Source organism: Solanum lycopersicum, chromosome 3 (assembly GCF_036512215.1).
Source record: "Solanum lycopersicum chromosome 3, SLM_r2.1".
Lineage (NCBI taxonomy): Eukaryota > Viridiplantae > Streptophyta > Magnoliopsida > Solanales > Solanaceae > Solanum > Solanum lycopersicum.
In genome coordinates this window covers 5,793,948-5,812,232 of record NC_090802.1, presented here as the reverse complement: position 1 = coordinate 5,812,232, position 18,285 = coordinate 5,793,948, and the positions used below count along the sequence as shown (strand labels likewise).

The following is an 18,285-nucleotide window of genomic DNA, read 5'->3' as shown; positions in this document are numbered from 1 at the left end:
AATATATGTGGTTTTACATCTTTATGTATTTATTTTTTTTTCACCATATTGATATGTGCAAAATTATAACTTTTAGTACTTTTCGCAGTTTTTGACATTGGGACTGAGAAAATAGTTAAAGAAGGTGACATATTTTAAGTGATTAAAGGAAGTAATGAACGACACCTACAAAAACTTCTCCAAAATTTGAGCTAACAATATGTTCACATACTTAATTAAAACATGTCATAGTTCAAGTATCTACGTAAAATATACTAATAAGTTCCAATTACTTTTTCCAACTTCAAATATTGCGAAAAACCGCCTACATAGATTATAAAGAACGGGGAATAAGCAAGTATATCAATAAAATGTTCAAAACTTAAACATTAGATGGTGCTATTACAAACTGACATCAAAATCTTGAAACTATGAAAGAGATGAGTCCATTGCTACAATCTTGTTAACTGATTACTTTACTTCCTTCTGGGAAATCACCAACATTTTTCTGTAGGTCTTACATGATTTGCTTCGCGTCACGAAAAAAAATACAGTTGGATGCATTGTGTGGACCAGACCTCATATTCAGGGAAAGAAAACAGTAAGTTTATCAAATCTGTAGTTTAGGTAACTTATTCTGTGGCAGCTTTCTTAGCTCCAACGGCGAAGAACTCTGTAATGACTTCAAGGGGCATGCCCTTTGTTTCAGGAACTTTCAAGAAAACGAATACCCAAGCCACAGCACACACGACAGCATAGATGGCGAAGACACCTCCAAGTCCAATGGAGTTGAGCATGACAGGGAGCGAGTAGGTGACAATGATGTCTCCGATCCAAAAAGTAAGAGCACATATAGCAATACAGATTCCACGAACGCTGGTGGGAAATATCTCAGAGCAGAGGATATTTGGGATTGGACCAAAGCCCATAACAAAGGTGCAGAAGTATACCACAACACTAGCGGTGGAGATCACAGCATGCATGACCTCACCCATGTTAATAACATTGCCAAGGACTAGTACAATAAGTGACGATAACAAGACGGGCAATGTAGCCAGCAAAAGCCACCTGGAGAATAAACAGACAGTAAAACTTCTCTTAGACGGAAAGTCAGAAGAGTTAAAAATGCATGCTTCTAAAAGATTTAGATACTCTCATATATACAGTTCACTCAACTTCAACATGGTCAAAGTCCAAGTATTAATTGAACAAAAGTCGTGATCAATAAGTTTATCATGAAGTGTCCCGTAGTAGTTGAGAGGATTGATAGTTGATTATTATCATTATGAAGCTCCGAACAATCCTGATCTCGTGAACTAACTTACTCCCCTGATGATTTATCTTAACTAAATGGGAAGTAATTTGCTTTTCCTATTTGTAAGGGTAGAATTGTTTGAAATTCAAAGATTTAGTCATGAAAAGAACGGATCTTAGGCCTAACTCAACCTCAAACGCTAGATCCTCCAGATTGATTTAGTAACAAAAGCTGATCTGCTCAGGAGATAACTATGGTGTACGATGAGTAGACGGTTGAGCAAGGGTTGATATGTTATCATTTTCATAGTTTCATAAACTATACAATTAATAGAATCATGAATACCTTCTGCCAGCCAAGTCCATTAATCTCATTGCAACACCAATGGTGGGAAGCATTAACAAAGTTGTAACAGCACTTATGAGGAAAGACGCAGAGTCTGAACCAATGCCCATATTCGATAGGAGAACTCCAACGCCTGCTTGTTCAAGAATTTGAGGAGTGTAATAAAGAACCCCGTTGATTCCGGAAAACTGTACAAGGACCACCAAAGCAAATCAGTAGCTGGATTGAAAGTAAATAGTCTAGTTCATATGCAAGATAAGGTGACAAAAGGGAGTTAATATTAAACACAACATATGAAGGTAAGAAAACTAATGAAGTTATTTTGTCGAGTAGAATAACTAATGAACTATAACTGTTTTGTTTGACATAGTCATGCAGGAGAACCTGCTCATGATCTTAGTTTTCTATGTACTTACAACTGGCTGATGATTTATCTTAACCAAATGGGAAGTAAGTTGCTTTTCCGATTTGTAAGGTAGGATTGCTTTAACTTCAAAGATTTCTAGTCTTCAAAAGAATGACAATTTAGATGTTGTAAAGAAATGGATCGGGGAGGACTGCCCAAGTCCACATAAGTAGACCACCATCTAACAGATGTCACTAAGCCGGAACCTCATTAAATTATCAAGGCCAAACAGCAAGTTCATAGAACAACTTTTACCTGCTGAAGTATTTGGAGTCCAACTCCAACAATCAGTGCATGCTTGACTCCTGGCTCAAGAAGTGCTTTCCAGACTGACTTCTTTGTAACAGTTTCAGATTGTGTCTCGATTGCTTCTTCTATAGACTGTTGACCCAAGACGCTCTCAGCACGAAGAACAGACTGACTCACTAAAGCAGCAGCATGAATGAACTCAGCTTGATCTGCATGAGCATCTCCTGGAAGAGAAATAATGGACCCCCGTCGTGATCCACTGCCTCCTTCTTCATGTAAATAGATCCTTTTGAGTGCTCCCTCCTTTTTCTCATCTTTTCTGTATGCTAGCTGCCAACCACCACCAATACCCATGCTGGCTTGCTCACCGACACCATTTGCCTGCATGAAATTGCTGCCTTGCCTCATGCTTAACGATGTTGGAGGTCCCATATTTCCTTCTGCATTTGTACCTTGACGTGAGAGCAGCGGGCTTCTCAGATTATCATCAGATTCTGCCCCAGAACCATCAGACATATGATTTTCCTCATCCTTTTGGCTTTCTTCATCCCAATTATCAGTTTTTCCTTGATTCTCTGTGATATTGAACATGCTGCCAACATTAGAAAAGAGCATGCTTCGCATGCTTCCCATCTCCGGCATCTTCTCATGAACACTGCCAAACAGAGTAACCAACGGATCCATAAGAGGCATGCTTTGGTTTGCCATACTCCCATGACGGGAGACCAGGCCTAGAGTACTTTGTCCAGTGACAGGTTTTGCTATCCATGAAAGACCCTCTTCAGCTCCATATAACTTGATCTGATCTTTCTCATCATGGTTGTCAGCAAGTTCATTGTCCGGACCAATTATATACTCTTCTATAGATACTTCACCTCCAACACCTAAACCTTCCATCAACAATGCCATTTCACCTGTAGGTTGAAAAAATTCCATTAGACATAAGAATCCTGGTCTAGAGTGTTAATACCAAATGATAGATAATTAACTTCAAGTATGAAAAGGTGTAACCTGAACTTAAGAACAAACTTAAAAGAAAAATGTTGCAATAATTCAATGGAAATAATGTACACAATTTTTTTTTACAACCGAGAGATCCCGAGTGTTGTTGGTGTATGTGTATGAAACTTGATGAATAATAAACTTCTCCACTTAAAATACCAGTCTTTTGTCTGCCGTGAAGTTTGAAATCATGACATCCACCTAACCCTTACATCACACTTGCCTCTTACCACTAGACCAAAGCTCGGGGAGCAGTGGAAATATGTATATTTGTCAACAAATAGATGCTAATGAACAAAAAAAGATTTGACAACCAACATATAATCTGATAAGTAAGGCTTCAAAACAACTTATGCATAGTTGGTTCTAGTGAAATAGGCCATTCAAAGAAACATTGCTGTTTACACAAAAACCAAGGTGATCACAGAGTTAGCTCATTTGGCTGTTAAAACTATTCTGAGGAGCAAATATATTTTCTCATACAACAAAGAGATGAGCTAATTGTGAACAAAGAAAGGAACCACGAGACAAACCTGAGACATCTTCCCTGCCACGTAGTCTCTGTAAAACTTGTTTAGCCTCCTTCATTCGACCTTTACTGACCAGCCACCTTGGAGATTCAGGCAAGTAAAACAATGCAAGAAAGAAGTAAGCAAGAGAAGGAATTGATAGAACCCCAAGCATTAACCTCCAACTTGGTGCTTGTGTCAGTGACATTCCAAAAACCATGCAGTATGACAAAAACATTCCAAGGGAACCGGTGAACTGTGGAAATGTATTCAATTGCCCTCTTATTTCTGGTGGGGCAGTCTCGGATATATAGACAGGAACAAGTGTCACCGCAAGACCAATTCCAAATCCATCTAAGAGCCTTGCTAAAAGCAACACATAAACATTTGGAGCCCATAACATCACTAATCCACTGAGGAAATAAAGTACTGATGAAATTATAAGCATTGGACGTCTCCCAAGCATGTCCGATACAGGTCCCGAGAATGTCGTGATCACTGTCGCTCCAATTAGAGACATCGCAACAATTAGCCCTTCCATGGTTGGCTGTGTTTGTAAATTAAATTCCTTCTTGATGTAAAGAACAGATCCTGAAACATATTAGATACATTTTCTTTCAATAAGATACTGTTTAAGTTGTGCTTCAACAAGAAATTCATTTGAAAAGAACAAGTTGAAGATTTGTGAGTAAAAACTATGCCAAGCTTTTTAATATTTCCAGCATTTCAAAAGAGCTGAAGTTCTGTATGTGCAAATCAAAGAACAAGAATGGACTGAGGTAAAACCTGCTATCGTCGCATTGTCCCATCCTTGCAACATGTTGCCAATGGCAGCAGCAAGTGCAATTAGCACAGCTCCTCTCATCGTTAATAAATCAGATTCTTGATTTTATGTTGAATTTTCAACTTCTCCTAATTGGAACACCTGTCATCAGGACATGATAGTAGATTAGACTGAATCTTGAGAAACACCGCTATGCCCTGTGTATATATAGAAGCATAATCGCAGCATATCAACATGATTAATATAAACAGTCAATGCAAAACACACGGTCATGTTCCTGAATAAGAACAAGAACAAACAGAAAGATCCAAACTTAAGACTACCATAAGTTTCCTGTGCTACATTTGCAACCATAAAACCGAACTGATAAACTTTTGAAACCCCCTTCCATAAAGATTCAAGAAATTATATACTTCGATCGAGAAAAAACCTAAAAGCATATGTACAGCGCGTAGTCATGAATCTGCAAATAGACCCTTAAGAGTAAGATTAACAGATCTAACTACATTACTCTAACAGCATATGGAAGAAAGGAAATGTCACAGCCTCATTGCAATATGATTCTCTTACATTAGCAAAAGACAACTAATCCAAGAACAGATTAGGGAACTTCGAAAAAAGAATGGCAAAAGCAGAATTCAAGATACAGATACAGAAACAATTAAAGGGTATCAGAACTGGAAATTCTTAATTAATTCCACATGTATTAGCTTAAAATGTAATGAAAGACAGAAACTTTATAAAGAGACAATTGGTCTGGAACATTCAAAGAAAAGAACTTTTAAGGGGACCCGAATTGTGTAAAGAAAACAGAGGTATGCCTTTAAAAGACCCAACAAACCCTTAAGAGTAGATCTAATTACATCACTCGAAATCCAGCCCTGAGGGGTACAAAGTTACTTTTATAAGGGAGGGCTTTACTCCCAATGTGAGACTTCCCGCGCAAATCCGGATTTTGTAGGGCCCCAATGTAGGTACCGGACATCGGATTAGAAACCAAACAATAAACTACATTACTCAACTGGATATGAATGAACGAAACGTCACAGCCTCATACCAAAATGATACTTTTAAACTAACAAAGACAACTAATCCAATAACAGATTTAAGAAATGATGAAACAGAAAAGAATGGCAAAAGCAGAATCAAGATACCAAGCAAAAACACAGAAATAAACAGAACTGGAAAATCTGGCTAAATTCCACATGTAAAGCTTAAAACTTCAAGAAAGACTGCAACTTTATATAGAAACAATGGGTATGGAAACATTCAAAGAAAGAAACTTTAAGAAAACCCCATTTGCTATTGCAATTCTCAAAGGACAAGAAAATGGGGTTTGTTAACACTGAGCAAATACTAATGTAGCAAGCACAAAAAGGGAAGAATGGCAAAAGCAGAATTCAAGATACGAATAGCAAAAGCAGAATCAAGATACCTGGGAGAAACAGAGAAACAGTTAAAATACTACCACAACTAGAAAAATCTTGCTAAATTCCACATGAAAGACTCAAACTTTATATATAAACCCCACATGACAAACCCCAAAAGTGAGTAAACATTAATGTAGCAGGCATAAAAGACAAGAATGGCAAAAGCAGAATTCAAGATACCTGAGAGAAACAGAGAGAACAAGAATCAGTTAATGGCTACAAGAACTGGCCAATCTTGCAAAATCCACATGAAAGATTGAAACTTTATATAGAGACAATGAGTATAGAAACATTCAAAGAAAGTATCTTTAAGAAAACCCCAATTGCTCTATTGAAAGGGCAAGTAAATGGGGTTTTATTAAAACTGAGTAAAATGACAGACTTTTGAATAAGACACCATATGATAAAAGAGATGGGATCTTAAAACCAGTTCAAAAGGGGCTGATAATGTGTGATGTGACCAAGGAACGTGCTTAGCTGATCTGTTTCCATAGCCATAATTCATTATTATATCATACTATCTTTTGGAAAGATTCAGAATTTTGGTGAGTAGACATGACAGTGAGGATCTGTAATATTTCTTTTCTATTCTTAGCACACATCACTTCCCATATTACCTATATTTTACTTCAAATCTTGATTTGGAGCCATTTAGACAATATTAGGGGGAAAAAAGTTTACTCTATTTGATGTTTTTAAAAGTACACTAAGAAAAGATTCAAATTTGCTAGTGTACATTGAATTTTTAGGATATCCTTTCGTATTTGTCTTTGTTACACAAGGATCTTTCGTCTTAAAAGGAGTTTGGACATCTAGACTTTAGTATTTAAATTTTTCGAGGAAAAAAAAATTATCTTCTTTAATTTTTATTATGGTTTAAACAATAATGTTATTAATATATTTAGTCTAATTTACACGGAAAGATTCAAATTTGCTAATTTACATGGAAATTTTTTTGGGAGATCCTTTCATATTTGTCTTTGTTATACAAGGATTTTCGATTTTAAATGAGCTGGGCATCTGAACTTCACGTATTCAAATTCTATGAGAAAAAGAATTAAAATTTATCTTCTCAAATTTTCGTTATTGTTTAAACAATAACATTATCAACATATTCAGTGTAATTTTATACAGAAAAAAATTAAATTTGCTAATTTACATGGAATCTTTAAGGATATACTTTCATATTTTTCTTTGTTATAAAAGGATTTTTTGTCTTGAATGAGTGGGACATCTAGACTTCACCTATTCAAATTCTTCGGAATAAAGAATCAGAATTTATCCTCTCAAATTTTCGTTATTGTTTAAAAACAGTAACATAATCAACATATTTAGTGTAATCTTATGTGGAAATATTTAAATTCGTTAATGTACAAGGAATTTTTAGGATATTCTTTCGTATTTGTCTTTGTTATATAAGGATCTTCGGTCTTAAATGAGTTGGACATTTGAACTTTATGTATTCAAATTCTTTCAGACACAAAAAAAAATTAACCTCTCAAAATTTCATTATAGTTTAAACAATAACATTATCAAATATTTAGTGTAATCTTACACGAAAAAAAAATAAATTTGCTAATTTACATGAGATTTTTTGGATATCTTTTCGTATTTATCTTTGTTATAAAAAGATCTTTAGTCTTTGGACGAGTTGGACATCTAGAGTTCACGTATTCAAATTCTTCAAGAAAAAGAATCAAAATTTATCCTCTTAAATTTTCATTATTGTTTAAACAGTAACATTATCAACATATTTGGTGTAATTTTACGTGGAAAAGATTTAAATTTTCTAATGTACATGAAATTCTTAGAATATCCTTTCGTGTTTGTTCTTTGTTATCTAAGGATCTTCTGTCTTAAATGGGTTGGACATTTAAATTTTATGTATCAAATTCTCCAAGGCAAAAATAAAAATTTATCCTCTCAATTTTTCATTACTGTTTAAACAATAATTTATCAACATATTCGGTGTAATCTTACACGGAAAAAATTTAAATTTGCTAATTTACATAAAAATTTTAGGATATTATTTTGTATTTCTCTTTGTTATAAAAGGATCTTCAGTCCTTAAATGAGTTGGACATCTGGACTTCATGTATTCAAATTCTTCAAAGAAAAAATTAAAATATATCCTCTCAAATTATCATTATTATTTAAACAAATAATATTATCAATATACTCACTGTAATCTTACGCGAAAAAAAATAAAATTTGCTAATGCACATAGATTTTTTAGCATATATATTCATATTTGTCTTTGTTATATATTAAAAAAATCAATCGTCATAAATGAGTTAAACTTTATGTATGTATTATTTTTGAAAAAATAAATAAATTAGAATTTACCTTTACAAATTTTGACTAAGCAATAAAAATATTGATATATTTAACATAATTTCATTTCAAAAATTTGAGAATAATAGAATTTATATCGTTCGCAGAATCACAAACCTTCATGGTTTTGTGTTTTAGTACTAAATAGTCACATGGTAAAGATTCAAATTTGCTCATGTGCATTGAATTATTAGCATATTCTTTTATATTTATCTTTGTTTAAAGAGGATTTTCGAGGACCTTCACATATTCAAATTATTCAAGAACAAAATCAAAATTTACCTCTTTCAAATTTTGAGTATAATTTAAAATTATTCTAAAATTGGTGCTTTGCAAAGGGTCATGGACAAAAAGAAACTTTTTCTATTCGCGGAAAAAAGATTAGGTCAAAATTATAATAGACGATAAAATGAAGCAATTTCAAATAGAATAAAAATAAATTTAATTTTTTTCACTATTATATTTTCTTAAGGAGGTTTGAGAGTGTCATTCACAATTTTTACCTGATAATATCTGTGACGAAATTGTAATGAAGTCATGCACTAGCAACATATGTTTCCTCAATTCGAGACTTCCGATTAACGAAGAAGCAACCTTATAATTTTTGAAATATATATTTTCAAAATAAACCTCTACTCCCTGTCCATTTTATCAGGGTTGTTCATCATTTCCTAAATATGTGTTTATTAACTACTAATACTAGTATATACATTCACTCCGTCCAAAAATAGTTGTTCATTGTATTATTTTAGAATGTTCAACAATATTTGTCCACTTTATAAAATTAAAATGAATAATTTTATATTTACTAATTTACCCTTATCATTAATTATTGTTATTTTCTTATTACTTCCTCCGCCCAACATACTTGTCCACTATACTAAAAGTAAGTGTCCAACAATACTTGTCCACTTTATGAATTCATGAATAAATTTACACTTATTTTCTAATTTCCCCTTATCATTAATTGTAGTCCATTTTTATGACATTTGTCAAGACATTGTATTTATTATACTGAAAGAGTGATATAGTAAAATTATTCTTATATTTATAGTTTAAGGGATGTGTCAAGTCAATAGTAGATAACTGTTGTTGAAAGAAAGAGTACATTTTTCAAGACATTATATTTATTATATTTCATGGGTGATATAGTGAAAGGAAAAAAAATTGGCCGAATTTGGCCAGAATGATATTTTATTTATGTTATTTTACCTTTTTAAACATGTTTACCATTTTAACTTTAATGCCTTTTGACTCAAAAAAAGTTTATTTTTAAATTAAAAAAATATTATAATTTTAAAAATTTTATGACTAAATTTTCTGGCCACTTCCCATAATTATATTTCTATTTGTAAATATCTTAAAAAACTGTAAAAAGTGAACATTATACAAGTATTGTTGGATAAAGGAGTATATGTTACTAGCTTATCATAAGTTACTTTATATTGATTAAAGAGATAATGCACAAGTAACCCTCAACCTATGTCTAAAATCTCAGAGACATACTTATACTATATTAAGGTACTATTACTCTCCTGAACTTATTTTATTAATAATTTTCTACCTTTTTCGGTCTACGTGACACTATCTTGTGGGTCCAACGCTGGTTAACTTTTTTTTTCAAGTTAGTGTCACGTAGGTAGAAAATTAGTTATAACATAAGTTCAGGGGAGTAATAGGACTTTAGTATAATATAAGTGTGTCTCTCGGATTTCGAACATAGGCTGGGGGGTACTTGTTTATTTTCCCTTTATTAAATATAACATTACCCAATAAGTTTCTAACTTAACTAAATTGAGACTTAAACTTAATTAATGGTATTGAAATTTGAATCCAAATTTTGTACTCCTTCCATTTCATATAAATTGAATTGTTCGAGACATATTTCAGTTTTCAAATTAACTTAATTGTATAATTTTCAGCATTATTTTAAAAATATATTATCAATTTCATCCTCATTAGTTAGTGTTAAAACTATTTTTTATCATAAGTTTGACAATGATTAATAAGGATAAAAATGAAAAGTTATGTTGAATTTATATCTTAATCTTTTTTTCTTAAAAAATATGAAATACCTCAATAATTTAATTAATTTGAAATTGAGGGAATAATAATCAAATCTTTTTACTTATCTAATTACAAACATTTATCTATAAATTAATTTCAACACATAGAGTTATTTTTTAGCGCTTTATATTAAACAATTATTTTTTTTTCCTGAAAATCACCTCAAATCATTTCTTTTAATCATAAAGTATTTTTGGAAAATATTTTTGTTTGTTGGGAATTGTTTGTTGAATTATGACCAAAAAAGTTCCCTATTAATTGATGAAATCAATGCTCCCCTTGTTGTCCCATTAACCTTTTTGCCCCTCTCAAGAATCATATGAAGTCTTTAGTAGGGTGAGTGGGGGGTGGAGGTAGGGTATTATTGTATTATAAATTTGATAAAATTCAGAAAAATATATGAGTATTTTCTTAATTTATGTATGAAATATCAAAGATATATTTGTATTATATTAAAGTTTTATTACTTTCTTGAATTTATTTTATAAATAATCTTTTACCTCTTTTCGATCTACGTGACATTCTTGTGGGTCTAGCGTGTGTTGACATTTTTTTTCAAGTTAGTGCCATATAGACAGAAAAAGGGTAGAAAATTATTTATAAAATAAGTTCAGGGGTAATAAGATCTTAGTATAATATAAGTGTGTCTCTGAAATTCTGGACATAAATTGAGAGGATACTTATATATTTTCCCATAAAATTTAGTAACATAAGTTTCGCTTTTTATTTTTATCGAAAAACATAATATACAAGAATAAATAAAGCATTACATGTTTCAGAACTCATAAAAAAATTGATTTTGCTGGACATAAGACAATTGAAATATGAACTTCATATGAAAATTAAGTATTTTCTCCGTTTTAAAATTGTTATCATATATTACTTTTTGTGAATCAATTTAATTAATTTTTATAGCTTAATTAAATTAATTTGATATTCTACAAATTAAAAATTTTCATATTTAAAAAGTACATAAAAAATACAATAAATTCCTCATGTTAATATAATAAAATTTTAATTAAAAATTATATTATTTAACTCTAAAAAAATTATAACAAGTATTTTAAAACGAAAAAAATGTCTTCGAAAAGAAACAAAACTTACAGATCTTCTAAAAGGATGTTGACAAATAAAATCTACATTAACATCACATCATGTCAAGAAAATTAAAAAAAAAAGGGTACTAATTTGATAATGGTTTATTATGTCAATGGATCTGTTATTATTTTGAATTTTAAAATTAAATAATTTAGATTGTGATAAAATGAATATTTATTTTTTAATTTGTTGAATAAAATTTTAAAATATTAGATTGAGTCATTTATTTGTACAGTCAAAAATATTTTGTACCAATATATTTATATAATATCATTTCACCGTAACAAATTAACAATAAAAAAATTATTGTATTATATTTAACCTTTATATTAAGTTTTAGCTACAAGAACAATAATTATTTTTATAACATGTTTCTTCTTTATAAAATTACCTTTTTTAGAGTATCTATTTTATTTTTAGAAAAAAATTGATAATATAACGGTAATAATTAACTATCTTTTCAGAAATAGAATATCTTTGATTCAAAAATAGGGACAAAGATCAGGTTAAGTATAATTAGGTCAAGTAATGTTCAATGGTATTATAGATTCATGCCATGTGTATTGTATAACAATTTATGGTTGAGATTTATTTAAATTATATATTCATTTAAATAATAAAAACAACAAAAATGGCAATTATTTTTATTTTTTAATACTATCAAATAAAACAACTAGGTGTACCCTAATTAATATTTTCAAGAAAAAAATAAGATTGACGAAATTATGTGGACTTCCCGACTTTTTTACATGTCAAACCTCGTACTTGTATTGAAGTTTTTTTATTATACTGATTTTAAAGAATTTGATATTTTTTAAAATCTGAATAAATAATTATTTGAAAACCTCCCATTAAGTTTATTTTTAAAAAAAATATATTATCACGTTCCTTAGTTAAATTATTATTTTAAACTCAATTATATTTTTTAAATTTGATTTGTTCTTGGAGATTACTTCAGAATTTGGAGAAAACATGTATAAAAATTACTCATGAACAAGTTTGTCGTGTAAAAAGTTAGAAAATTTGCATATTTCCGTCAATTTTAATTTTTTTTCTTAAAAATATTATCTTGGGTACACATGTTTATTTTATTTGATAGTTTTAAAAAATAAAAAAGTTAACAACTTTTTTGTTTTTATTATTAATTAATGAGTGTATAATTTAGATGGTTCTCAACCATAAATTATTATACAGTACACATGGCGTGAATCTTTAAGATTATTGAACATTACTTGACTCAAGTATACTTTACCGAATCTTTATCACAAAAATAGTTCTAGAGATCAAATATTTTGATATATTAAATTATTTATGATAATTAATAAAAAAATATTTCCATCATTAAAAAGATTTTTCTCTTTATTAGCTTAGAATTTAACAATTAAATATTATTTATAATATCATTATCGATCGTTAATATAGCTATTGACCATTGTTAAGTTTTATCGTATATGACTTATATTGATAAGTTTATAACTATATATATATTACAAATCACCACAATCAATCATCAGTATTATTAAGCGTGAGTTACAATTATCATTTTCTTTTACCATTATATATAACACTAATTTATATATATAAATATATGAAACTTTTTTTATAGATTTAATTAATATTAGATATCATTTCTAAATAGAGGCTGGCCTGCATGTCTTAGATTTCATACCATCGTGCACAATAGTAGTACTAATCATCTTTTAAGATTTTTATTTTTTTAATAAATATTTACGAAAAAAAACTAATTAATAAAATAAAAAGAAACTTATATTCAACGTATCTTATATATTGTCCCCCTCATACTTATGTCAAGCACACATGGAATGATAGAATCAACGTCACAATCAAGCTAGTACCAAATAATTAGATTTGAAATTGATGACATAATAATAATAATAATAATAATAATAATAATAATAATAATAAGCTTGCAAGTTAAGTCTAATTAAGTTTTCAAGACTTAAATCTTTTGAGTTTATGAGTTATTAACTATTAATATGTTATAATGAATAAGTTATATTTATAACTTGTAGTTTAAATAATTTAAATTTGTAATTTTAAAAAATTAAATAAATAAGGATAAAACAATTATACAAATTATAATTTATAAATATATAACATTAATTAATTAATTAATATTAATTATTGGAATCGAATCGGACCCAAAATAAACCGATACCGGTGTACCTAAGTTTCGTCCCATTTCGTGTACCGGTTCGTGCCGTCCCGTAGGCAACCGAATCAGGACGAATCGGAACGGTATCGAACCGATACCAGTATATCCCGTTCTGTTGTCCAGTCTTAATCTCACCCTCATTCAGCTGGGTGAGTCTTCGCTTTTTGAATCATCTTCTGCCCAAAGCGATACTTCTCGTTTTTTTATTTTCATTAAATTTATCTTGTTCACAGATCAACTCCGTGACAACAAAAAAAGGTGATCTTGTGCGAGATATGCTTAGTCAGATAATCATAAAATTTAATCAAAATCTATTATTAATTGAAACAAAAAATGTTGCTACATATTTTAAAAAAAAATATAATATGAAGTTAACTTTGTTCTTATCTATCTACATTGTTCTGCCCCCTTCAGAATTATTATCGTATTCACATTAAATTTTCTAAGATGTATTATTTTTTAAAGTATTTAATTCATATTTATTAAAAACAGTGTCTGAAATATATTCAAATTTTGATAAAAAATTATTGTAATAATATCAAATTTTGAAAAGAATTTTTTACTCATTGCACTATTTATTGTATTCTAATGGTATATATTAGCCTACATGAACATCATAAATATTCATAATTATAAATAATAGTATATCCATGTAAGTACATATATACCTTTAAAATACACTATTAAATAGTGCAAAAAATAAAAAGTCTTATAAAATTTAATATCATAGCAATTATTTCATCGAAATATTTTTTAAACTTTTTCTTTATTTATTACTAACATTTTTAAAAAAATACGAACAACATAACGTAGAGCCAAACTTTAATATAAACATTCAAAGATGTCTATATCTATCACTTTTTCTAGAGAATATGTGTATATAATGTCCAAATACTTAAAGACAGATTAGAAAATACAAAATCTTAACATACAACAAAATGACTAACTAATTAATATTCAGTAAAAACAAAAGTGTTGTGTTCAACATTCATCACCTTTGTTGCTATATACTAACTATATATGAATTTATTTAAGTTATAACAGGTATAGTATTAACCTGAAGTAATGGCTACGAGTTAGAATGGCTACGAGTTAGATAGAATCGAAGGATTTATTTATTTTTTAATAAAAAATTATATTATTTATATATGATGAGAATTGCACAGTACATACATTAAATCTTCATAGGCTTCTTCAAATATTTACTTATTTATATTTTAAATTTTTCTTAATACTAGTTCCTGCCTAGTTATTACTTTTATATATATGGTGAAAATTATCATTCTAATTTATTTATCGTACTTTTTTTTGTCATTTTTTTTATAAAAAAAGCATGTCTTTCTCGTTATAAGAATTCTTTAAGTCTAACTTGTGACATGATATTTTTAAGATCACAATATTAATTTTAATATTTTTTACATTTGTACATATCAGTAGTTTAAGATCATAAAATTAATTTTTATTTTTTATTTTCTTAAACTTTATATCAAACTAAAATGCACAGACAAATTAAAACATACCTTTTACGCCTATATGAGTTTATCTGTAATTACTTGAAAATGATTCAATTAACGTAAATACATAATTAACTTAAATTTATAATCATAGTATTATTTATTGAATTTTACGATTATTGTGTGACCAGTAAAAATATATAAAAGTTTATATTACTATTATTATTTAAAGGATGCAGATCGATCTTGACCATTATCTTTGACTATGTCTCTGACTTGTAAACATAACTAAATTAATTAATTACTTTTCTTCGTTTTATTTAATTATATTTTTATTATAATTAATTCGATCAATAATTAGAAATAATACTTAAAATTTAAATATTTATAAATTATATTAAAATTAATAGTAATTATCTCTTTTCATATTAATCAAAATTTATATAATCTAACTTAAAATAATATAACAAATAAATGTAAACGAAAAGAGTAAAATTAGATTCTTCTTTTTAATAATAATGAAGTTGTTGTATATATAGATCGTGACAAACTACTGAAAAAGACGTGAACATGTGTCATATTCTTTAATTAATGACAAGAAAAAAAAAAGTAATTAAAGAAAAGACATCCTTAATTAAATATGGAACATCCTGTTTAATGAAAGAAGTTTTCTATGTTTTATTTATTTGTGTAATTTTGATTTGCTATATGTTTCATAAGAAAGTGAATTAAGATTTTAAAAATTATAATCATAAATTAAAGATATGAAAAAATATATAAAAAAAATGTATGTATAATACAAGGACCATGGTCATAAACATGTGAAAAATTAAAACGAAAGAATTATCAAAAAATCAGAAAAAGAAACAGAAGAAAAAAGACAAAAAAAAAATGACAAATCAAAGAGGAAAAAGTATATATAATACCATTATTATAATAAAAATATTTTTTCACGACGATAAAATTATATTTTATATATATATATCATTGTGTCTCTTCCTCACCGTGGCATTATGTATTTTGAAGAAAATCAATAAAATAAAAAAATAAAATTTCATAAATATATCTTCAAAATAATAGAAAATTTTGTAGAGAAAATTATATATAATAGCAAACTAATAACCTAAAATAAATGGAGTAGTTAGGGTTCGATTTAATTGTACTCCATAGCAAACGTTTGCAAAAGATTGCCAGACGCTTCTCTCCCAAATATCTCGCTCGCCACTCTCCTCCAATCTCTCGCTCGCTTCCTCACTTTTTATACAAACACAAGTGTATAAAAATTGTTTCTAATTGTATAAAGCAGAGAAAATTATATAAATACATATATTTTTGTTCCCCTCTCTCCCCTCTTCCAGATCTCGCTCACCACCTTCGCCTTTCTCAGTTATACAAACAGAAGCGAAGTGTATAAATTGTGTTTCTGTTTGTATAAAGTGTGAGAAAATTGTATATACACATGCAAGTACATATATTCTCGTGATATACACTTATAATTATACAATAAAAATACTCCCCTGCCCAATTTCTTTTGCCTTTCTCTCTTTCTCGTTTTATACAATTTTCAAACTGTATCTAATTTCTCTCTTTCTCGTTTTGTACAATTCGATTCAATTGTATATTCCTTGTCAAGTCTCTTTTGTCTTTCTCTCTTTCTCATTTTATACAAATTCAAATTGTATATAATCACTTTATAGACTTATAATAATACAATTCGTTTTATACATTCGTTTTTATATGGTTCTCTGCCCGACTGTCTTTCTCTTTTTTGTTTTATACACTTCGTTTTATACAATTTGCTTCAACTATATATGTATAGCGAATTATACAGTTTTTATATTTGCTATAGAGTGTAATTATGCAAACTTTGATATAACATATAAATATAAATTTTTTATTTGCTGTACGTGAAAGTTGCCCAATTTCATATTGCAAATAAGGCCACGGTTTAAAAGGTCCAATAACAATACTGATCTGACTTAATTGGGGTCATTCACAAATGATATTTACTTTTTTGTCTTTTAATATTTAAGTAATTAAAAAAAAAGTTGAGAATATCTCTAACATCGAAGTATAAATAATTTTTTGCGGGATACAAGTTTATATTTTCGTGATATAAAATTCTCTAAATTATGCTTTACTACATAACTTTATTGCTATAGTGTTTGTATCGAGCGAAATAAAATTTCATTTTAAGAATTTCTAAGTTATTTCGTAAAAGATATAACAAGTTATGGTATACTATATAGTCTAATGCCTACAAAATTTATATCGAGCGAGACAAAAAATTCAGCTTCAGAACCCACAAATTATGTCACATAAACATAGCTTATTCCTAAAGAACTTTATACGGAGCAAGACAAAGAATTTATAAACAATATGAGGAAAATTAAAGTAATTTTTGTTTTCTTATAATTTAATCTAGATTGTAAAATTTTGAATTATGTATATGCATTTAAATTTTATGGACATGCATGTGTAATTAAAATGAAATAATAACACATGAACGAAGAAGTAGCGGGAAGAGATAATTATAGTATTGTATATTGCATTTCCAAATTAGTGAGAATATGAACGTAGATAGGAGTGTACGGTTGCGAATTAGGGTAGAGCTAAGATTAGAGAAGTTTGAGGGGTTTTCAAGCAAACATAGGCTTGGTGATAGTTTGAAGCTCGATTTGATTTCTTCTTGCATACTGGTGGGATTAAATTTTTTGTTATTCTTTGATGTAAGTTATAGCTTGATATTTTAGGTGCTTCAATTATTAAATTATTTCGTTTTAAATGTTATGTACGCTTCAGTTATCACATTATTTTAATATTGATTTCTCCATACATACGGATAGTATTCACTTTTTATTCCGCTCTGATATGCAATACATGCATCAAGTCCTTTTAGAAAGCCACACATAATCATTGCTATTCTGTAAGTTATTTGTTTATCTAATTACTTGTCTCATCCAAACTAAAAAAGAGAAAATTGTATGAAATACAAAATTATTAGATGCTATAGGTATAATCTTTTTATTTGTACTTCGTAGTAAATATTTTATGATTTTTTGCCATCTTATTTATATATCAAAATATACAAATGCATGGCCATATAAAAAAATTGAAATATACAAATGCATGACCCATTTGTATATCGAAATATACAAATAGATCGATATATACAAATGCAGGAGTCATTTGTATAC

At 28.8% G+C, this 18,285-nt stretch overlaps 1 protein-coding gene across 2 annotated transcripts; it reads right to left on the bottom strand.

Annotated features, from left to right (window-relative positions):
* Positions 1 to 178: 178 nt before the first annotated feature.
* Positions 179 to 6,622, bottom strand: TMT1 (monosaccharide-sensing protein 2-like). 2 transcript variants are annotated; one of them, NM_001293761.2, is made up of 6 exons: positions 6,140 to 6,622; positions 4,532 to 4,670; positions 3,770 to 4,336; positions 2,241 to 3,148; positions 1,580 to 1,767; positions 179 to 1,047 (listed from the first exon to the last, which is right to left on the bottom strand). In NM_001293761.2, exons 2-6 carry the CDS (start codon positions 4,608 to 4,610, stop codon positions 612 to 614), a joined length of 2,178 nt encoding a protein of 725 aa, NP_001280690.1. In that variant the 5' UTR covers positions 4,611 to 4,670; positions 6,140 to 6,622; the 3' UTR covers positions 179 to 611. The 2 variants fall into 2 exon arrangements, with proteins under 2 accessions (NP_001280690.1, XP_025885576.1); XM_026029791.2 differs by lacking the exon at positions 6,140 to 6,622 and adding an exon at positions 5,100 to 5,296 and having other exon boundaries at positions 186 to 1,047.
* Between the last annotated feature and the right edge of the window lie 11,663 nt (positions 6,623 to 18,285).

Excerpts from the sequence above, each read along its gene's own strand:
- TMT1 (NM_001293761.2), bottom strand. The coding sequence starts at position 4,610 with ATGAGAGGAGCTGTGCTAATTGCACTTGCTGCTGCCATTGGCAACATG. Across the intron at positions 1,768-2,240 it reads GACTCCAAATACTTCAGCAG|TTTTCCGGAATCAACGGGGT; the intron begins GTAAAAGTTGTT and ends GTCCTTGTACAG. Across the intron at positions 1,048-1,579 it reads ATGGACTTGGCTGGCAGAAG|GTGGCTTTTGCTGGCTACAT; the intron begins GTATTCATGATT and ends TTTATTCTCCAG.